Source organism: Pleurodeles waltl, chromosome 1_1 (genome assembly GCF_031143425.1).
Source record: "Pleurodeles waltl isolate 20211129_DDA chromosome 1_1, aPleWal1.hap1.20221129, whole genome shotgun sequence".
Taxonomy (NCBI): Eukaryota; Metazoa; Chordata; class Amphibia; order Caudata; family Salamandridae; genus Pleurodeles; species Pleurodeles waltl.
Genome location: NC_090436.1, coordinates 432,018,611 through 432,043,243, shown reverse-complemented (window position 1 = coordinate 432,043,243; position 24,633 = coordinate 432,018,611). Strand labels below are relative to the sequence as shown.

At 45.8% G+C, this 24,633-nt stretch overlaps 1 protein-coding gene across 1 annotated transcript in view; it reads right to left on the bottom strand.

Annotated features, from left to right (window-relative positions):
- MRPS27 (mitochondrial ribosomal protein S27) overlaps nt 1-24,633 on the bottom strand; it is a 260,540-nt gene that overhangs the window by 165,732 nt on the left and 70,175 nt on the right. The window contains exon 3 of the mRNA XM_069224131.1: nt 737-807. Coding sequence (XP_069080232.1) covers nt 737-807 — 71 coding nt within the window. The remainder of the gene's footprint in view (nt 1-736; nt 808-24,633) is intronic.

Sequence of the window (24,633 nt, the reverse complement as noted above, 5' to 3'; positions counted from 1 at the left end):
TCACTCATGTGTCTGACCTTCCTCCGTGGAGCATGGATGCATTATGTGTGTCCGTCCCCGCTCATTTTGTTTTTGGAAACAACTTTTTTTGTTTGAGCTTAAGCATTGTATAAGATTGTGTCTCCTTCACACACTTTTTTGTCACCTGTGTTGGGTTTCCCACACCTGCCCTCCCTCCTTTTGTCTATGTTGCCTTGTCCCCAACTTCCCTGCCATTGTCTGTGTTGTCTTGCATAGTCCTACCTCCTGTTGTTCCATTGTCTTGCCCACAACCTCCCACTCACAGTCCGTATTGCCCAGCTCCATCCCACCTACCTTTGTCCATGGTCACTTGCTCCCATTGGCCGTGCTCGCTTGCCACCACCCTCACTCATGTTGTCCGTGTTGGCTTGAACAACCCTTCACCCTGTTGCCCTCCCCCACTCAACCTCCTGTTGACCGAGCCTGCCCCCAAACTCTCTCCCACTGTTATTGTCACCCTGCTCCCCTTCTCCTTCCTGTTGTCAGTGTTGCCTCCTCCCATCTCCGTCCCTCCGTTATCAGTGATTCTTGCCTACCACCCTCTTTCCCGTTGACCGTGTTGTCCTCATATTACCTGCCCTTCTATTGTGTGTATTGCCCTGCTCCTACCCGGTATAACAAAAAGCCCCACTACTATGCAGATACCACTAGCAGTGTGAGAACGCAGTTTTTACTCCCACCCGCCCTCCATGTTGCATCATGTTAATTTTCTTACCCGAGATATAGTCAAAGAGCTGACTGGGAGCTTTTTCTCGTAGGTTCTGTCCATTAGCATGGCAAGGTCAGCTGTGAAACAAATAAGAGATCAGAAATAGCATTTATTATAACAAAAAAATATTCAGTAGATGTAAGAACTGACACACCACACAAATCAGTCTTCTGAGAGATGTTCCACTGCCTAAAGACCTAGACAGTCTCAGTCGTAGTGCTAAGTAGACCTGATATTTCTTGTTTTATTGATTGGCTTTATTTGGAATTCATAAGCATTACCCAAAGTCTAACCAATTCCTTACTAAATAACCTGGAGTGAAAAATTCAGACAGTTTGAAATAATAATAATAGTGACTTCATAACATAAAAATGGCAGATTGTGCACCACTGAAATGCCAAAAACACATCTTCATAATAGGCCAACAACTCACTTAACAGGTGGTCCTGTACACAGTTTTCTGTGAGTGAACCCACTGTAAAAGTTTTCACCTGGGTTCATTTTTAGGTCCAGAATGACAGAATCTGTAGCCATGCCTTATATGATCAACCTACAAAACAGCTTTCTCGTGTACTACAGAGGGGCTTTGATCCACCCATATGTTGGTGGACAGGAGTACATGCTTTGATTTAACAGAAGATGTGTGCTTCCACAGGAAAAAGTGCTTCCCCTCCATGCAGCTGTGATTATTTTTGCTGTTAATTCAGTAACCCAACAAGAAATAATAAAGTACCAAGCTCACAGGATAACGCTTGGCCTGTCAGGGGTACACACTGACAGCACTGTAATGCAGTTTAGGGGTATTCGATAAGTAGATTAATTTACAGGTTTTGTTTTTCTCTAGCAGCAACACAAATAAAAGGAGAGTAGTTATGAGGAATGTACTGCTGTTTTGTGTTCTAAAAAAATCTCTGCTTTTATTTTCAGCATCAGATTTAGACTACAATGAGACTTCTGGGATGCCCAGGTTTGACAGCACCACTGTTGCTTTACCTTATGTGATCAACTAAAAAAAAACAAAAAACTTTCAGAGTACCACTGAGAGAATGACTTAGGCTCCCCACACATGCTGGTTTCCTGGAGGCCAGATATGACTAAGCCAAATGTAAGTGCTCCCACTAAAAAGAGTGCTTGTGTTGCACTATATGGCTTGTGACAAAGAGTATACTCAATACACCATGACTGACATGGTGGCAAGCCAAGAAGCATTGCTATAGGCCTGATTAGTTTATTATGAAATGTTACCCCAAAGGCAGAAGGGCCTAACATTGTTATTGTAAAAAGTATATATTAAAGTCACTAAGCATTTATGAGTGGATTGCTATTACTCTATTTTAAAGCCTACAGACAGGCACTATAACAAACCATGGATACAGAACATTTGCACAGTAAGAATCATTGTTGGGACCTCATGGAAGAAACAGTATTTTATTTAGCCAACTGTAACTTTGTATGCCTTTTTAATTTTGAAACTGTGTGTCTAATAGATGCATTGGAGAAAAGCTTTTTTATTATGAAAGAAAGAAGAGTTACCCTAAAGTAGAAATTTTTGAACTGTAGTACTAAGGACCAGATTCAGAGTTTTGCAGAGGGGCTTATTCCATCACAAATGTGACGGATATCCCGTCTGCCATATTATCATTCAATTATAGCCTATGGAGAGGGTAATATGGTGGATGGGATATCTGTCATGTTTGTGGTAGGGTAACCCATCCGCCAAACTCTAAACTATGCCCTAAGTTCTGTGTGCATGTGATTACCTGCGTATGTCTAAAAATGTATTTAAGCACAACAATTCACCCTGTCAAGGAAAGATGGAAGGAACATTTAAGAGCTTTCAGAAATCTCATTGAAAATTACAACATGTCATTACATCTTAGGGACTCTGACTGCATGCAGAGACTCTGTGAAATACATTTCTTGCAATTAAAACTGAGAAGAGACACAGAAGAGATGGTGATTAGGTAAAGAGGTTATGAGAGAGGTAGTTACTGGACGTTCAAATTGGGAGCATTTAAGTATGGTTTCAATACAGAAGATGAATTGTATTATATATAAACAAACCTTGAATGTTAGAGTCTAAAAGTGAAGACGAGGACAGCTACTTTGTGGACTGTCAAAATGGTTTATTGGAACACAGTATTGGAATGGAATGGATTTAAGGCCTCATGAATTTTGTGAGTTCAGTTGATAGAGATCTTGTGGAATAGAATAGGTACATAACACTGTGGTGGGCTGTGTGGTCATTTTGGAATTAATTCACACAGATGTAGAGTAGTTCTATTTTATTGCCAATAGATCGGTTGATATGATCTAATAGCAGGTGTGACTAGATGCTTTAAGCCATAGTTGGTGCACTAGTTGTTTTCTTCCTTGACAGAGGGTCCTAGACGTAATCTTTGTGTCAATTAAATCATTTCCTCCAGGGGCTGCAAACACATTCTGCACTGGAACGCATCAAAATGTGCCTCCTTCTCTTCTTAGTCAACCCTCTGTGAAACCAGGACATGGGCTGAAATTTCCCTGGACAGATGGTGACAAATCAGGAATTTCATTACAAATCTAGTGATTTTGGTCATCAGAGACCTTTTGACACTGGAATGTCTGGTGAATGAGGATTTTAAGTGAGATATCGGAATAGCACAGGCAGGAATTGAGTTGGGCAGGGGATCATGCCTGTGGAATAAACGGTTTATCGCTGTGTGAAATTAGTTGAGTAGAAAAGGGTGTGCAGACGAGTGATGGTGTAAGTCATCTTGATGCATGCGCTAGAGGTTGTAGGTGTGCAAATGTTTGTTGAAATACACAGAGGGCACAGGCAGAGTGGAAGCGCTAGTGTGCACTGCAGGATTTTATCCATCAGAATACTAGTAGGCACCAGAGCTGGCACGAATACAGACTACAGTCTGGCAGAGAGGTGGGTGATACTTAAAGAATAAGGTGTTTTATGCAAGGGCAGCAACACTTCTACAAGCCGTGCCAAAGACAATGCCCTATTAATTCATCCCCCCCTCTTCGTTTGCTGTATTCATGAAGTAAATACATGGGAATAGCAGTCAGGTTTCGCAACTGTAGAACTAACCGTTACGAGTTCTTTGTAGATTGCCAGATGATGCACTGGCGAATTTCACCAAAAGAACACTCAAAAATAAAGTTCATTGTCAGTAACTTTGCACGCTGGATATGAATCTTGCTGTGTGCACACACTTTCACCCACCATGCAAATGATGATAGCGAGTCATAGCAAAGAGAAACAAACATGAAACCATGTGAACTGGAAGCTGAACTATGAGACTTAAGAAAAAGTACTCGTTTTGTGGGTTTGTTTCGCATTTGGGGGCTCTGACCCGTTGCCTCCATTCACCTGGAGCAGATTCGAAATGCCCAACTATTTTGCTGCTCATTGCTAGCAGACGCACCCGCGCCTAGCAGGGTGTCCTTATCTATTTCAGCCCTGTATGAGCTAGGAAAGAGGTGCCTAGACGCGGCTGGGAGGGAGGAGCTGTAGCACAGGAGTGGTTCTGACCAATGCAGGTCCAGGGACAGGTTCACCTTTAGAGATGCTAATAAGCAACGCGTACAGCTACGGTTATACCCAGTGCTTTAAATGGGCCGGTACTCACAGGTACTGAGTACCGGCACTTCTTATTTTTTTCACTCTGAGTACCGGCACTTCTCGGCAGCCAAGGAGAGTACCGGTACTCATGAACGGTAGGCTCATTAGCTGCTAGTGCTGGTGAGCACTAGGCTGTCAGAGTTGAACCTACCTCTGACAGCTAAGGTGCTTCTGTAGCCCTAAACTGACCCCCGCTGAGCTATTCAGCAGGCATTAAGTGCCTAATGTCCGGGTATTCACCATCACACTGTGTTTGACAGAACAGGGTCCATTCAGGCCCTGTGCTGTCAATCACATTTACACTATCGTATGCATTTGTGCAAACACAGGAATAGAGGCAGCCCAGCTGAAAGTGACAACTAAGAAAGCCATGGGAGGAAAGAAGTTTACAATGGCATTTAATCCCACCTGAGTCTTTTGAACGAGGGTCTGCTTATGTATGTGTGTTTGCCTGGTTGTATGTGCGTGTTTTTGTGTGAGAGAAAAGCGAATGAAAGAGGGAGAGAATCGGAAGACTTTAAGGAGGACTGTGTGGAATGCTTTGTGTGTGCGTGTCTGCTTGTTTCTTTCCTTGTGTGCACGTTCAAGAATATATAGTATTTTGAAAAACAACAGCAAATAACAGTATGGAATTAAGAAGCTGCAAATATTACAAAACAAAAGAAATGTTAAAATATCATTGGGTTTAGCTTTCGTTTTGTGTAACGAGTTAACTTGTTTTGTTTATTTAAATACATTTCTCATGGGCCTTTGGGATGTGCTGCAACTGTATAAAAGTCATAAAGTACCCTAATGTCTTGCTCTAAGCCCCGCCCCTAGCCCCACCCACCACACTACTAGTTCATGCTAATGAGTACCGGCACTTATTTTTTCCCATTTAAAGCACTGGTTATACCACTCTGAATGTGTGAATGAAAACCATGATAAGGTACCTTGGGAATATGTCTTTGTTTATTTGGCCCGTTAACCTCTTTCCAGGTGCGAGACAATCCAACAATTTGTCAAATCAGGAGACAGGGACACAGGGCGAATACTTATTCTCCAAGATCAAACACCTTGGTAATGCTGGAGAGCACAGATTGTAATTCAGTACTGCTTGTCTCAAAGAATGTTACTTCAGCACCATATTTCATTGTGGTGAATAGACCCCGAGGGTGTGCACTATCTTCCCGCCCATCCCCCAAGGACTATCTTGTCCAATTTTCTTTTACCACAAGCTTACTAACAGTTTTTTCAAATGATTTTAAATACTCACAATCGTCGACAAAATTGAGGGCAGAGTAGTAAGTTTGGGGGTGCTTGCCACATAACACATAATTTGGCTAAATGGAGAGGCTGCGAATTACAAAAAAGCATTGGTGAAGCCTATAGGTCTCGCCTTTTATAATGAGCCGTAGAGCCACTGGCTAGAATTTTCATAATTACTTTAACTTTTTAATTTGCCATTCCAAAATGCACATAAAGCTACGTAAACAAACAAAAAAAGCGAGTGGCTAGGTAGAACTGTGCAGTTGTCGGGCACGTGCACAATACTATATAAAAAATATATGAAGAGGATTGGCAGGGGAGCAATGCCACTCCATGTAATGGTAGTTTAAAAGCGTACGGAATGTTATGTTACCCCATGTCATGGTGACTTTTAAAGCAAAGGTTATATCAACCTGTCTTTCAAACATATGTTGTGTTATGGTGCGTTTCTAAGCATATGTTATGATGGCTTTCAAAGCATGTTATTTATATAGCTGGGTTTCAAAGTCTATGTTATAGTGACATTCAAACACATGTTTTGTTATGACATGGTAGCTCCCAAAGCATATTATGTTTATGTTTTGTTACTTCATGGTGGATTCGAAACACAGCTCATGTATGTTTTCAAAACATATGCTGTGGTGGCTTTTAAAGCCTATGTTGTGTTATGATCACTTTTAAAGCATGTGATTTTGTATTATGTGTTTTGGCTTTCAAAGCAAAGTTAGGTAATCTTGACTTTCAAAGTATATGTTAAGATGTCTTACAAAGCATATACTATGCTGGGTTTCAAACATGTTTTAGTTCAAATCATACATTATGCTTTGCCATGGTGTATTTCAAAGCATGTGTCATGATACGCATGGTAGCTTTTAAGGCATCTGCTATGTCAAGTCATGGTGTATTGAGTACATGTTGAATTTAGATAGTAGAACGTAATGCTAATAGTGGACAGGGTGCTTCATTTGTTTCTCCCGTGAGTCTAAAAACATATACATAGGAAGCCAAATGCATTTTCCAGGACTGAGGTATAACTTTCAAAGGCTACCTTCAGGGCCTGCGCTAGGCATGGTCAGCTGCCCAGGGCCCCGCACTCAGCCCACTAAGTTGAGGCCTCAAACCATAATTTTAACACTTTAAAATGACATGCAGGACTCATGGTTTCAGCCCTTTATTAGCTGTGAAAGAGACGCTTGTCAGTGGCAGACAGGGAGGCATTTCAGCTCCAAGCAGGTTCAGCAGCAGTTTTAGCTATTAAAATGCAAACTACCTTGAATGAGTTAGTAAAACCCATTTTTAACACTTTTTTCCAGGTTTACGTAGAGCCAACTCGACCCAAAGTTATTGGGGTGCTTTATATGAGCTCCAGTTACATTATGCAAGGACATATTCTATTTTTAAGGCACAAGGAATTTAAATGATTTGCCCAGAATCACAGGATGCTGTCACATGCTCAGGACCAGTCAAGGGAGCACGCGCATGGTATCTATTTCTTACATTTAGACTGTTTCAAAGTGCTGCCATATTGTCAGATCAGTGAATGAGGTACAAGGAGAGTAATATTTGCCCAGGATCAAACACACGGTTAAATTAGTAGGCCCAGGAGTACAGTGCACTGCTACTTGGTGCACAGGCTATATATTTACCATTGTACTGCTTTTAGGTGCCTTTAACATGTGACTAGCCACCTCTTCCCCCCATGGTAATATTCAGTCCATTCTTTTTCTTTTTTTTTTTTAATCAAGCTATCAATTTCCACATTCAATCAGAATACTCCCAATCTTGCCAAAAAGGGAGCAGCAGAGCAATAAGTTCATGAAAGTAATTGGCCAAGAGCACATAATTTGGCCAAATTGGAGCCCGGGATTAAAAGCCACGTTTCCTAGTCCACAACTAGAGTCTATGTGATTTTGATGGCAAGGCGAGGTGCTGCCCCTTGCAGGGAGTTGTCACTCTGTTATTGGCCCTGCCCAGCTTTAGAACACAGTGTTTATTTCCACTATAAAGCTGACATTAAATGTCAATTATTTTATTTCCATAGCTAAAAAATATCCACCACACCAGCACTAGGTCCTGTGGCAGTGGGTGCTTCCTTGTGTGGTAAGATACTAATATTTGCCACTGGTGTTTCAAAGTTTATAAATATTTCATTCCATTTGAATTCCAGAGTTTAATTTTTGAACTCATTGCTCAAAGTTTGCAGCAGCAAGCAGTAGTCAAGGCTTACTCCATGAGGTAATAAAGGGATCAGAATTCAAGTATAGTATGAAAAGTAATAACACCCGATAAACATAATCTCTAGCTGAGTTATCTTTTGAAATGGACTGCTTTAAAGGGGGGAATTTAGATTGAAACCTTAAAAATCCTCTATGTGACTCCTAGTTCAGCTGCTCTCTAACAAACATCTTCTGATGTCTCTACCCAAGCAATGTTTCTCCACAGATGTAGGTGTCTTCAAAGTCACAAATTGTCCTGTGAAAAGATAATGGAAAATTGCACACCCTACTTGATTCTCGCAGTGATGGATAGAGGCCATAGCTATGGGGCCCAGTGAAGGGGCCTCTCCTTCTCTCCCAGCACAAGACCATGGATGCGAGGCCCAGGACAGTGGGGCCACATCCCATGGGGCTTGCAGCACTAGATTATGGCCGTCATTATCAGTCTGGGGGTCTAAAGACCTCCAGACTCGTGGTGGCGGTATTACTGCCGACCGTAGCACCACTTTTAGGTGGTCCGCTAGGCTGGAGATGAGCACCTACGGCCCGGCGGCAACCGAAATACCGCTAGCAGTATTACGAGGCAGCATACCGCCAGCATTTTCGTGACGGTCGCACTGCCACAAAAAAGCTGGCGGTCCTGCACCCGGCAACAGCAATCTTCATTCCTGTCGCCAGGACACCCCCCAACATATCCACACACCCGCACACATGCATCTACACACTTTTACACTCATCCATGCACTCGCTACATACACCCCATTCACTCGAGCACACACACTCAAACATGCACACGGAAACACTCATTCACGCATGTACACGCACTCAGGCACACCCATGCAAACGCTCACACGCACATAAACACCCCCATTCACTCGCATACACACAAGAATACATGCACGCATGTACCATCCCCCTCCCCATCTGCATACTGGCACTCACACACGCAGACACCCCACCTCCCCTGCATTCAATAATTCACACATGCAGTCACGCACACACAGACAACCCTCCTCCCCTGTCGGACTATCACTTACCTTTTCCAGCAAGGAGGTCGTCCGGGAGGCAATGGGTCCCGGCACTTCCACCGCCGGCATAGCACTGCCTTCAGGACACGGCAGCGCCGTATTACAAGTCATAATATGGAGGGTGGAGTCCTTTTGGTGTGGTGGTACCGGCGGTGGAACCAACTCTCCACCGCCGTACGCCAGGTCGACTCCTGTCGGATTTCTGTCTGAAATCGGGAGGAAATCTGACAGCGGTCATAATAGGGCTGTCTTGAGACCGCCAGCACTGGTGGTCTTTCGGCGGTCTTTATAAAAGACCGCCAAAGTCATAATGAGGGCCTATATCTCTGAGGACCAGGGGATGGTACCACCCTCCCCTGGCCTTGCATCACTGGATCAATATTGGGTCATCCAGGGGAGGCAACACCTTTCACCCAGGGCTTGTAACTCAATACCATTATTGCAAGGCCCATGAAAGAGGGTTGTATTTTTGGGTTCCCTCTCCTGGGCCCTGCAACACTACATCATGGTTCCTAGACCCAATGGACTGAAGATCTCTACCCTATGACTTGTAGCCATGGCGTAGCATTGCACAGCCTTGGGGAGGGCCCGACTCCCCTTGGTCTCAAAGCCATGATTCAGTGCTATGATGCCTGTGGGTAGTGGGCTCCCTCCCTAAATACTCTTAGCGCCACACCATAACTAAAAGGCCCAGGAGAGGGTTGGGGGTTGACATGGCACCTTCCCCTGGGCAAACTGAAATTGAATCATAGCTCTGTACCATACCTCTGTGCATGGGTCTAAATAGCAGCACCCACCCTAAAATCTTAACTTTAAGATAATGACCAGTCAGCCCATGAGATATTGGTAAATAAGATGAAAAAGGTCCAGGAAGAACACAATTCACATCAAACAATTTTCTCAAGCAGGAGAACCAACACTGCAAAATAGGACTGCTTGTTTCAAGACGCATAACATTCCCACTATACCAAATGCTTTACATTTTAAAGAAGATAAAGGATATGATGTAATTGGCTGAAAACTCCAACATTAACTTATTTGTGTTACCTCCATATAAGCATCTTCTTCGTAAAACCACAAGCACAATAAGTAACCTGCTATATAATAATTGGAAGTTGGCTTCCATACTGGGGCAGGGAGCCATAGGTATAGGTGGGTGAAAGTGAAGACTGTTCTTTACTTTTAGAAGTTAGAGGTTAGTTCTTGTCATCAAGGACTCTCAGCCATGACTCAGTGCTGTGAGGTCCAATAGAGGAAGGTCCCACCCCTGTGCCTCACAGCATTAGACCATGGTGGGAAAGGATCTCCCTTACTTGAGCCTCACAGACATGGTCAAATGCTGCAAAACTTGATGAAGGATCATATTCCATTGCCTTGTAGTGCTGGATCATGGTTGTGAGACCAAAGAGGCTTTTCTCCCTTAGACTTCAAAGCCCTGGTTAAGCAGTGAGAGGCCCAGAGAAGTTGGCCCTGGGTTTGACTTCGATTACTTCAAGTCAAGTAATCATTTTTTTCCAGTTACCTTCCTGTGTGCAAACTGGTGTTAATGTCTCCAGAAGTTAATATATCCTGATCATCTGTTTGGACCAGGTGTTGTTTGAGCTAACACTTCCCCAGTGCAGCAGCTGTAATGGTGAACATTATCTGCTAGTTAAACATAAGAAGATGGCCAAACATGTGGTGTCATGCTCTATCTTTAAGCCCCCCCCCCCCAACAACCTTACACCTTAAGTAATGGAATTCGATTTGTTTTTCTTGAACCTTTAGACATAAACAAGGCTGACGGGTAGTTTATTTTTAACAGTTTAGAGACTCTATAATGCCATGAATCCAAGCTGCAATGTCTGCAACATTGCAGACTATCCAGGGATTTGGGGATTTGGGAAGCAGTTCGGGGAGCAACAGAGGGGCATGGGGAGCGAGGAGAAGGAACATTAAAAAACAAAAAAAAAACTGACAGGGAAAAGTTGGGCAAATGACACATGATTAGGGGAGAAGGAGGAGCAACGCACAGAGGGTGAGGGGTGGGCTGGGTAGTTAAGGGAAGCACACAAGGTGGAGAGCAAGAAAAACACACGCACTTTCAAAGATTGAAAGAAAAAGAAACAACCATTGGCAAAACCACTAGGTCACGCCTGTGAGTGCATTTGGCAATGTTTTGTAGTCATGCTGTACAGCAGCGCAAATGCTTTGCAGCATAGCTAAAACTAATTAAAAAAAGTTCTATGATACAGCCAGGGCTAGTGAGATTTTTTTTTAAGTGCATTGGGGCTGGATGCAAAATAGTCCTTTTTTTTTATTTTTTTTAGCCGTGCTGCACAGCTATACAGCATGGCTACAAATCATTACCAAAGTCAGCAATGGCTACACTGTACAGCATGAACAAAAGGCAGTGACAGAGCCAATTGTCTCACAGGTGTGACTTACTGGCTTTGCCAATGCTTGTTAGATCTTTGCACAACACCCCGGTCATTCTGAGCAAATCAATGAACCTCCCCATGCATGGGAAAAAAATGACATTTGCCACAAAAATGCTATCACATTAAGAATGCAATTAGTGAAAATAAATTTGGAAGCAGATAGCATCTATTTTCACAATAAAAGCAGATAACATTTGTTGCCAGAATAAATATGAAAAGGGCTTTTTTGAAGTGTGTGTGGCATAGTAAAACATAGCTAAAAATGGCAAGAGGATGACAGAAAAAAAAGAAAAAGAAAAGTAATACCTCAATCACAGAATGATCAGCGGAAGGACAGCAATCAAGCTGAAAAAAGTGTACTTGGTCTATGCTCCAGCCGAAAGTAGAGGAAGGAGAACCAGCATGTGCTGGCTAATTAGAAGGCAGGAAATTAGAGTGACAATGAAGTCAACAAATGTTAAGCAATGGGCCGGCTGCAAGCCTCTTGCTGTATAGAATATCTCTTGCAAGCATCAGTGCATGCAGGACATGCACTGTCACTACCTAAAAATTAGTTCCCTAAATAGGAGTAGGTGAAGGATATCAATCAATCAATCAATCAGGATTTATAGAGAGCGGCTAATCATCCAATAGGGTATCCAGGTGCTTGCAGTTCCCGGAGACTTATTGAACATCCAGGTCTTGAGGGCCATTTGGAATTCCAAAGTAAGTTGATGGTCCGCAGGAGCGTGGGGAGGCTGTTCCAGATTTTTGCTGCAAAGTGAGGGAAGGAGTGTCCTCCACTTGGTTAATATACGTGGGTCCTTGGTTGTGTAGAGTCTTGTGTGCATGAGTCAGCAGCTTGAATTGGCATCTATTCTGTATGGGGACCCAGGGGAGTTGCCCGAGGTAGGGGTGTGATGTCAGGGAAGGCCAAGAATGAGTCTGGCTGAGGCGTTCTCTGTGGTCTGAAGAATCTGTAGGAGGCGTGTGGCGATTCCCACGTAGAGGGCATTGCAGCCCTGGTGATGAGGGCCTGTGTCACGGTGCATCTCGTGTGTTGGGGTAGCCACTTGAAGATCTTATGTAGCATGCGCAAAGTGAGGAAGCAGGCGGAGGAGATGTCGCTGATCTGTGATTTCATGGTGAGTTTCTTGTCAATGATGATACCGAGGTTTCTGCCATGGTCGGAGGGAGTGGGTGTGGGTCCTAGGTCTGAGGGCCACCAGGAGGCATTCCATGTGTTGCTGCTATTGCCAAAGATAAGTACTTCTGTCTCGTCTCTGTTCAGCTGCTGGAAGGTCTTCTTTATCCAGTCAGCTACGTTTGTCATGCATCTGTGAAAGCTGGTTCTAGTGGTGGAGGGGCAGTCGTGAGTGAGAGGATGAGTTTGGGGTCTGCGTAGAAAATTTTGTTGAGACCGTGGGATCTGACAACGTTGGCCAGTGGGGTCATGTATGCAATGAAGAGCGTGAGACTGAGGAATGCGCCCTGGGGGACACTGCAGGTGGTCTCCTTGGGTTCAGAGTTAAAAAGTGGGAGGTGGGTCCTCTGGGTTCTTCCAATGAGGAAGGATGTGATCCATCTGAGCGCATCCCCTTGGATGCCGATGTGGTGGAGTCTTTCAATATGCATATGGTGGGATACGGTGTCGAAGGCTGCCGAGTGGTCGAGGAGGATCACAGTTGCTGTTTCTCCTCGGTTGAGGAGGGTTTGGATGTTGTCGGTAGCTGTGATTGCTGTGAAGCCGGATTGGGAGTCATAAAGTAGCTGGTTCTGCTCCAGGAAAGTCATGAGTTGCTTGTTGATGATCTTTCCAGTACCTTCGCTGGGAATGGGAGCAGCAAGATTGACTGGTAGTTTTTGGGTTCGCTGGGGTTGCCGGAAGGTTTTTTGAGTAGTGGTCTGACTTCAGCATGTTTTCAGGGGTCAGGAAATGTTGCAGTGGTGAAAGAGGTGTTGAGCAGGGTGGTAAGTTCCTTGCTGATTTTTTGCTTTCCAAGGTTGAAGATGTGGTGCAGTCATGGATTGGTGGGAGCTCCCAAGTTGATGGATTTCATGGTGGAGGTGATGTCCTGGGTGGAGAGGATGTTCCAGGCCGTCACAGTGTGTGGTTCCTGTCAGTTACAGTGGTGTTGTATATATCAAGGAAGTCCGTAGATGTGGGTTGGGATTCAACTTTTCTGTATAAGGCTGTGATCTTGTCATGGAAGAAGTGGGCGAAGTTATCGTACAGCTTCTGTAAGAGTGTGATGTTTTCACCAGCAGCCAGGTTGGAGAATTCCTTAATGACATTAAGAAGTTTCTTAGTGTTGTTGGCGCTGGTTTCGATGCACATGGCAGGGCCTGTCTTCTTTGTTGCCCTCAGCAGGCGATAGAGGAGGTTGAGGGAGGTCTTGAAGGCTGCTCTGTTGGATGTATCCTTGCTGGCACACCATCTACTTTCCAGCTGTTTGCTGTCTCGTTTAGCTGTTCTGAGTTCTTGGGTGTACCAGCTGGCTGTTTTGGAGTATTTTCTCTGGTTGTTGCTCTTGATGGGGAAGTTGCTGTCAGCGCAGCTGGTGAGCCAATCCAAAGGAACATAAATAGGAAGGCAAGTCTTTGAATACGAAGTAAGCAAATGAGAGTGGCAATAAAGCCAACTAACATTAATCAGAGGGTAGGCTCTAACCTCACTGTACGTTTTTGGGATGGTCTGCAAGAGGCTTTTCCCTACCAGACAGAAGTTGTCTGGTTGGCGAGATCTAACCATGTGTCCTATTTCCACAGTTTTCAATGAGCTTACTAGAACACAACCTGGTACCAGTAACTCCGGGAGTCGGGAAGGGAGTTATGGAATTAAAACCCACCAGTTATCTCCATGACTCCACAAATGTCTTCTGAGGTTTTTGTGTATGTAAAGTGCTTCACCAAATGCAATGTCCCCATGTGTTCAAAGTGCCAACACGTACTCCAAGTGTCCTGCAAAATGATAACAGAATGTTGGCCACCCTATCCAAAATGGCGTAATACTCACAAGGCCTCCCAATAAAGAAGCAAAACAATAATGTACAATGAGTGTGGAAACACACTAAAGGCGCCTCCTAACATAATGAACTTGAATGATAACAGTATTTTCTCGTTTGCTGTAGACTGTGAGAGCAAAATACTACAATTTTATTCCTAGCTGCCTACCTCCAACAAAAGTGATCCCAAGCAAACCATTAACCAGTGTCCTAGTTCATTATTCTGCCATTTACAAACTGGCTAACCATCAGTATTATGCACTAAATAAAATATGTACAGTCAGGAAAAGCCCTGGGGTGATACAGATTTGCACTTTGAGGCTAAAACGTCTCCTCATTTACTCACTCCCTAAAAGAATACATTTTTACTTCAATAAATTGTCTCAGAAGGCATATGATCTCAGTGTGGTGTATCCTTAGGTAGGGATTAAGCCAAATCTTCATAACTAAATTCTAAATACAACGTAGTACGTGTATTTTCTCAGTTCTACAACATTCCTGCTAAGAACAAAGGGCCATCAAACAACCGGGAAAGTCAGCAGAATGGACAAGAGGAAAATGTGGTCAGCCCTGCATTTGTCAGGAAAGTTATGAAGGGAAAATGGTTGGGCTTCTGCAGATCCTTGCTTAATTGCTGATACCTTCCAGACATATTAGACCAATGGTTCCCAACCTTTTGACTTCTTTGGACCCCCACTTTATCATTACTGGAACCTGGGGACCCCCACTGAATGATTATTGGAATCCGGGGACCCCTCCACTGAGTCATTACTGAAAAGCTGGGGACCTAATCTGTTAATATTATTCAATTTTCTAAGCAGTCGCAGACCCCCTGAGGAGGCTTTGCGGACCCCTAGGGATCCCCGGACAACACGTTGGGAACCACTGCATTAGAAAGAAGAGCCTCTCCTTTTCTGGGTCATCATGTCGAAAGTGGTTCTAATTTTTTTTAATATTTTTATTTTTGCAGCTATAGATGACAATAAACAAAATTAACAATGCTCTAGAGCCCACCAACACAGCTGAAAGTCAGCAAATGATACCAATCACAAGTGACATAGAAACCAAACAGGAGTATACATCAAGGAGAATGCAGTGTAACACCGCACAGCGATGAATGGCAGAGCCACATAATGAAAACATCAAGATGTGAATTCTGAGAAATCATGAAAGTGATAAAAAGGTGGGAGGGCAGAGAGCAAGTAAATGCAAAAGAAAGAGAAAACAGAGGAACAAAGGAAAAAGGGAAAGGGGGTGTCGAAACACAGTAGCCTTCAAATCGTCAACTGGAGTATAGGCAGTGATAGAATGGTGTGGAGGGGGAGCGCACCCACTACATAATCAGTGATGAGCATTGGGCACTTGCATGTTTTTCAATACCTGGGTCTTCAAGTAGGATCGCAGGGGGGCCCATATATCCCTCGCCCGGGAACCCTCAGGCATAAGCTCCCAATATATCATTAGTTGTTCCTGGCAGTATGCAGCATCCTGTAACCAGTCACAGCAACGGGCGGCTAGCCGTCGCCCCCAGCACATCTCAACCCTACGCTTGGTAAGCAGCAGCAGCAGTCCCACCAGTCTCTGATGCGCAGGGGTGATCCACTCGACATGGCCAAAAAGGGCAAGCTTAGGGGTGTGTGGCAGCAGGAGTCCCGTCATTTCCTCAGCCGCCCGCAGCACCACTGTCCAGTATTCACACAGTGGCGTGCAGCTCCATGCGAGGTGAAAGAAGCCAGCCTCAGGAGCCTGACACCTCTTGCAGCCCTCATTAGCTCTAATTCCCATACTTTTCAGCCTACAGGGCGTGTAGTACAAAAGGTGTAAGAAATTAAAATGGATAAGGCGCAGGCTGTAGTTAGGCGACAGCTCTCGCATGTGCGCACAACACTGTTGCCACACCTCGTCAGGGATGGGCTCGTCAATATCCGCCTCCCACTGGGCCTTTGCTTTAATCCCTGTAACAGACCCCACATTCTGCATGCAAACATATAGGCTAGTGATAATCCTGCGTGGAGATCACGTTTGGGTTAACAGTTCTAACGCTCTGCACATCGGGGCGCATCAGGAAAGCAGGGATAACAGCCACAGAGCAAGGAACGAATTCTGAGAAAGAATAACCTGTGCAGCGCTGAGTCATGTACATCACCAAGGGCAGCCTCCAAGGAAATAAATCTCCCATCCAGAAACCAAAATCCTAAAGTAGTTAAATTGGACTCTCGAAGAAACTCATAGACTAGGACATCCTCCGCCAGCGTTGAGGCCGCAACATCACACAGCGGCATCAAAGGCGCAAAGGGCTCTCGCACATCAGTGCGCTGCAGCAGCGCAGTCCAGGCCCCCGCCGTGCACGTCACAGTGTCAACCCCACGCGGTCGGGGTCTATTCGGACCACCGAGCAGCCGTGGCAGGATATCCGGCCAAACCGCATCACAGTCAGGCGCCAAATGTGGCAAGTTGCGTGTAGGGTGCAGCCAGAAATGCGCAAAATGAGCCTGCGCACAATTATAATAAAGTTCTAAATCCGGGGCTGCTAGCCCACCCAATTCAAACAGGAGTGTCAGTTTTTCCCAGGAAATTCTAAGCTGCCGCCCAGCCCAGGCCAGAGTCACCAGCGAAGATCTAAGCCCCTTCAGAAAGCTTGCAGTAAGAACAAGAGGCAAGTTAACAAATAGATACCGAAATTTAGGCAGAATAATCATTTTCACTATCGCTATGCGACCCGTCAACGAGAGCGGCACCTTATCTTCCAACCATATAATCGATTTGCCATAGTTTGCTAGCAACAGCGTATTAACGTCCCTGCTCAGCCTGATGCATAAATACCACACAGGACCATCAGTCCATTTGAGGGGGTATCTAGAGGGGCACCGCACCGTAGCCTCAGACAAGGGCAGCACCACAGAATTGGACCATTTAATGGTAATCCCAGAAATGAGCCCAAAACAAACTTTCTAATCTAAAAGTGTGTCTAGGTGGAGCTGTGGATCTTGAACGTACAGAGCAACATCATCCACATACATAGAAATCAAAATTGGACACTGTTGGAATGCCAATCCCCTGTGATCATGGTGGTGTCTCAGACGTGCCGCAAGCGGTTCCATTGCCACCGCAAAAAGAAGCGGAGAGGGTGGCAACCCTGACGAGTGCCTCTCTCAATCGAGAAAGGGTCAGAAATAGTCCCATTGACTCTCAGCCGAGCGGACGGCTGCGTGTACAGCGGGCGAATCAGTTGGATAAACCTACCACTCAACCCCAACCACGCCAACAAAGCAAACATATACTGCCACGCAAGGGACTCAAAAGCCTTGGTGGTGTCCAGGAACACCACCGCCGCACGATCCTCTGGATCGATCATGCTAGATATTGCAAAGTAGGCGCGGAGATTATACAAAGTGGAGCGCCCTGGCACAAATCTGGACTGATCAGGTAGCACCAAGGAAGGAAGCAGAGGCTGCAGTCTGGCCGCAATAAGCTTTTCCAGAATCTTACTATCTATATTTATTCATGAGAGGGGCTGATATGAATCGCAACAGCGCGGGTCTTTTCCGGGCTTCAAGATGGTTACGATGAGAGCTTCCTGTATCAAGGCTGGGAGAGCTCCGCTCTCAAGAGCTTCAGCATATACCTCCAAGAGGTGAGGTGCCAATATGTCAGCATATTCCGTATAGAAGGACAGCGTCAGGCTGTCCAGTCTAGAGGCCTTATCACCAGGCAAGCTACGTATCGCCTGTATAACATCATTCACGAAAAAGGAGCATCCAGGTACTCCCTGTGTGAATTCTCAAGCCACAGACGGCTGATATCCTCAAAATAGTCAGTGACAGTCGCTGCACCCGGCCCCGGACGCTCTGCATACACATCAGAATAGAAATCAGTAAGTACACGCCTACTCTCCTCAGTGCAGGTACAGCTCATGCCAGACGAATCAGTCAGTTCTACAATGTAATTATTTTCCCACGGCTGCTAGCATTCGACCGGCCCTCTCACCCTCACCATATCTCCGCGCTGTGGCGTCCTTCCCTAAGAAGTGGACCTCACGAAGAGCGGTCTCTTCAAACTGTGTCATATTTCCCCTGAGTTCAGCCATGAGGTCACAAGACAAATCAGAGACCAATCTTCTCTCAAGGTCCGCAATCTGAGCCTCCAGTTCAGCCAAGTCCCGCCTTAGCACCTTCAGCACACCGTGCTGTTTTGAGAGACAGAGCCCACGAATTACTGCCTTGAAGGCCTCCCAAACAGTGCCCGCAGAAGACACGCAGCAGTGATTCTCAGTGAAGTAATGGACAATAGCGTCACGGATCTTGTCTCTAAAAACCTGATCTCTAAGAGCACCATGAGTTAACCTCCACATGAAGGTGCGCCCGGGGCCTCCGGAGACAAGCAACTCCAGCAGGACCCACGAATGATCTGATAAGGTACAGGCCTTATGTTCGACTGACTGCGTATAGAGCTCTACATCCCTGGTACCAAGCCATCAGTCAATACGAGACCAGCTGCCGTGCACATAGTTAACGCAGGTACCTTCCCTGTCAGCTCCATGCCTAGCTCTCCACAGGTCAACCAGAGCACCTTCAGCCATTACAAGAGACAGGGTCTTAGCTGCTGCCACATGCTGTGGTCTAGCCCGGTGCTCACGATCCGCGACAAAGTCCAACACCACGTGGAAATCCCCCACTCACAGCAGGGATCTGGATCCCAGTGAGCAGATCAACCACCACACTTCCCCAAAGAATTCAGGGTCGTCAGTGTTTGGCCCATAAATCGACATCAGCCAACAAGGTCTATATAACAGCGTGCCTCTCATCATGACATAACGACCATTCGGATCCACAAGCACCTTTTCAGTACATCACTGCAAACCCTTCCGGATCAAGATCGCCACACACTGTGCATATCATCATGCCATTCACCAATCCAACCAGCTTTCACTCTGTGTTTCATAGCTTCCACTAAATGAGTCTCTTGTAGCATACAAATGTCTCTCGCATGCCGCTGCATGTAGGCAGAGATCAACTGCACCTTACGTCCATCATTCAGCTCACGAATATTCCAAGTGAGGCAGCGTACAGACGTCACACTCTGTTGCACTTTCGCAGCAATCTATCAATACACACCACTCCCCAGACCAGCACAAAAAAGGCATTGGCTATGTGAAGAGGAAATGACAGGAGGAAAGAAGGCAAAGAAAAAAAAAACATGCAAGAAATTGCAAACCCCCACCCACACCAACCCCCCAATCGGGTTAGTACTACATTCCTGCCCAATCCCAAATACATTTCCCACAACATGACAGTGAACAACTTGAATGGACTTATCCTATGGGGCGTCAGCGATGTCATCCGATAACCATCCCAGATGGGATGGGAAGGCAAGGGGACTCACAATGTGAGCTGAATAGCAGAACAGACCATTCCAACATGGAAATTAACAACTAATGCGTGGGCCATTAGGCACCGGGCAGGCCAGCAACAGGACCACAAATGATTTAGGAACTTCAGTCATTGTCACTAAGAGTATCACTCTCTCCACCACCAGCCTGTGGGCCCCCAGACAGCACCTTTTTGGAACAGATTTAGCATATTTAGCTGCCAATTTGGGGTCAGTGAGAAAGTGCAGCGTGCCCTTATGCTGCATTCTCAATTTAGCTGGATAAATGAGGGAGTATTTGCCATCAGTCTGGCTCAGAGTGCGCTTGGCAGGCAGGAAGGCCTTATGGGCCACCTGCAGCCCAGGAGAGTAATCAGGAAAGAAGTTCAGTTCAGTATTATTGTAGATCACAGGTCGACGCTCTCTAGCCAGTCGAAAGAATGTATCTCTATCCCTATAGTTTAGTTGCCGTACAATAATAGGACGTGCCGGTGCCCCCGGCCGCGGCCCCAGCGATCTATGGGCCCTCTCCACCACCAACACTTAGGAAAGCTCGCCGGGGAACAGCGCAGAGAGCATGGTCTCGACATAGTCCTCCATGCGCCCCATGGCCGTCGACTCCGGGAGGCCCAGAATGCGGACATTGTTACGATGGGAGCAGGCCTCAAGGTCCTCGTTTTTATTCCAGATCACCTCCAGCACATGCTCCATGCACAGCAACTGTTCCCCATCTCCGCGTTGATTGTCCTCCAAGTCTGATGTGCGTCCCTCCAGCTACTTAAGATGCGTGTCGTGACCATCTACCCGTTCCTTTAGACGGTCCAATTGCTCAGTTAAGTGATCAAGCTTGGCATCGATGTTAGCCAGGCTATGCTTGAGGTCCAAGAACATAGCCTTCACAGAACACGCGGCAGCCTCCTCCTCTAGTGGCAAATCCGGGCCGCTTTTCTTTTTCCCACTTTCAAAAGTGAGCTTTGACTGTCTCTAGTCCGCCCTCCCCATTCTCTACGCCGCCGACCAGACCAGGATCCAGATAAACGCCCACCACTCCGCACAATAGTAGTCTCCAGCCAGATTGAGCACCAGTGACCAGAGGTTCCACGAGGGCACTCACTCCAGCCCGGCACATATGTCTCAGCCGGACAGGTGAGGGGGGACGCCAAGCCCTAGGACTTTTCACGGGTATCCCAGCGCAGCCGGTCAATGTCCTCAAAAAAGAAAAACCCGGCCTGCAGCAGCCCCCAGCGTCAACACGCTCACCCGCGGGGGGAGCGCGGCTCAAACCCCGCCGCTGATAAGGCCCCACAGGACACCGGTGTGGGCCTTTCTCCCTCCCTCAACCTAGATCCCCATCTATCACCTGGGATGGCACCCTTTAACTCCACAAGTCTACTCTGGCTCTTTCCTCTGCAGTGTGCGCCAAGATCAATTATTCATCCAGCGAGGAATGCATGTTCTTAAGCAGTTTATATGTCTAGAGCATGGTGTGACACGTGCCGGGGTGGGGGAGCAGCTGACGTGTCATGATCTACTGTGTCGCTTTGTCTGCTTAGAGTGCCATCCTTAAGGGTTACTTCACCACTAGATAGTGTTGGGGCTCTGCTGTCACATCTCAGGCCTTCCTCACATGCACACTTGATTCTTCACTTGATGCTTCCCTTTCTGCACTTTAGGATGCAGATACTCCCCGCTCCACTCTCCAACCATCAATCCAGACTTACAACAATTGCCAGCATGAGCAAGCTCCCTACTTTTCCTTCTGTGGCATCCAGAGGTCTGCTCTTCACCAGTGTGTTCCTCTTTGGTTAACTAGGCTTCTATATCGCTTAGCTTTCGTACCAAATGCCAGCAGTCCACCCATTACAGTTGGGGCCTTATATGTTCCAAGGTTGCCTAAAAGCTGGAGGTTTAGACTGTGGCAAACTCTCCAGTAATGACAAAGCTGGTTATAGCAGACCAGGGGTCCAATATAAATATCTCTAGAAACGCTTGATAGATTTCAGTGCAGTTAATGGTTTCAACCTCTGATGTCCCAGGGCAGGGTTTCGAGTGGAGGCTGTTCTCAGGGCAGGTGGTGGCAACCACAAGGCTCACATAGGTTTCGAGGCAGTGCGGAGGGGAATGGGGACAAAAACATCTCACAGCAGATGGTAAGGGCTCTTCCCCTAGACCCCATGTGATGCAGACAAGTGGTGTCCTCAAGCAGTTGTGCGAGCTGACCTTGGTCTATGGAGCTGTTGCAGATCCACCAAGCCTCTGGCAGGTTTTCTAACTACAGCTGGACTGAGCTTCCTGGCAGGCATGTACTTCTTCGAAAAAGTGCAGTCCAGCATCTTCTTTCAGACAGTTGGGACCCTCACACAAGACAAAAAACAGCTCTTCATCAGGTTCTTGGAACCAAGTTTATCTCCATTCTAGAAAGAAAGTTAGTAACAAGCAGGGTGCATTTCCAGGATCAAGTCTCTGTGCTACACTGGTGTGCAGCTCTGCTTTGGAACATAGAGAATTCCTGAAACAACATACAGATTAAGGTGGCCAAGTATTTATGGTCAATCAGTTGATCTGCAACATTCATATGTTGAAATTCTGGGGCCATACTGTATTATTAGTTCATGCCAGGGCCATGGACAATAGAAAGATCTCCTAGGCCAGATCCAACCAGTCAAAGAATAATGTGTATTGAATCTCAAACAGTAGAACACACCTCACTGAGATGGAAAACAAGGGAGGAGGAGGAGAAGGAGGCAAGGTGTTTGGGGCATTCTTGAACAGCAGCAACTACAAATAATGAAAGTCTGACACCCTAACTCACAGAATTACTGCATCACATTGCAAGGGGTAGAAGGGAAAAGAATGTAAAAAGTGGGCCCCCATGCTGTTAGAGAAATTTACAAACTTACACAGAGCCCTCCACTCTTTTAGGTTGTCGCACATATGTGAAGTCAAAAAGGACTATGCACTCCGTCAGAACTAAATATAGACTCCTCACTTAACTCACAGATATACACACATCCACACAGTTTCATACATGTTCCATAAGTAGGGGAGCAAATTATCTCAGTTCAAAGAAGACTGGCAGTAGCATTTACAAATATGAATCCCATGGTATCTCCTCCTGGAAGGACCCGGGAAAAAAGCTCACACTGCCACTACTGGTAGTGCCACAGAGCCCAAGAGCCCAATTAGTTAATCCAGTAGCATTTATTTGAAAGGAAATTCAAGAGTTGCAATCCAGTAAACAGAAATGACCCTAAGTAAGCTCATCATTCTTGAACTCACTGGCATAAAATAGTGAAAAAAGACAGAAACTTGAGGCGACAACATGAGGCACACAGAAATACAGTACATAAGCAGTACATAAGCCATGGTCCCTTCGAGCCTCTAATTCCCAAGATGCTCCTCAAAACAACATAAGTACTCTGCTGTCAAGTCCTGAACGGTCTCTTCCACCTGATAAACAATCTTTACTTCTGAGAAGTGACACATTCACCATTAATGATTTGTGACCAGCAGATACTATCCTAAATATTGTTCCTGCTGGATCTGCATACTTCATTACCAGTTACACCGTACTTATTTACTACCTGATTACTGGCATGTTCCTAAGGCAGATACCTGCCACCAACCTCTGGTTAGATTAGGTAACATTTTACACCTCTGGTTAGATTAGGTAAAATTTTTCAACATTTTACACAACAGGGCAGAAGGGAAGAATGGTCAGGTTGAGTAACCCTGCTTAAGTACACAAAAGGCTATCAGTATGTCCAATTGCTACAGTAGTTTGAGAGATTACCCGAGAGCCCTGAGCTGGAAATATTTTCTGTTGTGGAAATACTTGTTTCCATGCATGGGTCAGTGGAAGCTGCAGTGGCTGGGTGAGCTCAATGAGAAATACCATCTTCAGGTTCTGGGGATGTAGGGGACAGCCGTGTAACGGCTCATAAGGGATACACAAAGAAAATAAGGACCAAAGTAAGGCCCCACTGTGACATCATGAAAAGCTTCACAGGAAACATGCAGACCAAACCTTTGAGGAAACTCATCAGAGCATATTACAAGTCCTTGATGGGCCAAAGATAAAACAAACTAAAACATATCTGACAGTTTAGACTGCAATGGGCCTATAGTACAGGTGCCACACCAAGCCTCAAACTTGTCCCATCATCCAGCATAAACAGGTTTTGTAAGAGGAAGTCTGGCGGCTATGATGACATGTGCTGCTTCAGAAGGTAGACTGAATGCAGTCACGTGCTGCTGCTCAGTCTCCACTATCACAGGTGCAGATTGTACAGGCCAGGGTGCAAGACCCAGATCTGTTGCTGTGACGAAACTTCCTCCCGAAGGGCAGCGTGATAGGAGGAGAGATGCTCATGCTCACATGTTCTAGGTACTACACTATCCTGGGCCAATCCGGAACCACTAGGATGACTTGGGCCCGGTCATTTAAGCTTTTCAGAGTTTGGGGCAGGAGAGGTAGCGGTGGGCAGGCATGCAGGAGTTTAATGCTCTTCTTTAGGTGTAATGCATCTCTGAGACCAAGCCTTCTTGGGAACTTAAATGTGAAAAAAAGTGTTGACACTGCACATTCTCTGCAGTAGCAATGAAATCGAAGCAGGATTTTCCCCACTGTTGGAAAATGCCCTGTACCACTTCTGAGTGTAGCTATCATTCACGATCAGCTAGTCGTCGTCAGCTGAGTTCATCAGCCCCTTGACCTTTAAAGACCTCACCGGTTGGTGTACAATCAGGGAGATGCCCTGATGGTTTAGTCAGCTCCACAGGGCCTCCTGGTAAAATAAAGGACTCTATCCCGCCCTCCTTGTTGCTGTAACTCATAGTGGTCATATTGACAGTGAGGACTTAAAACTGCCTCCCCATGAAGGATGGCAGGAAGGCTTTAAATGCCAAGTGAACGGCGTGCAACTCCAGCAAGTTGATGCAGAGGTGGATATCTGCCAGAGACCACGGCCCCACGATTTCAACCTCTCCCAGATGTCCTACCCAATCCAACAGTGACAAGTCTG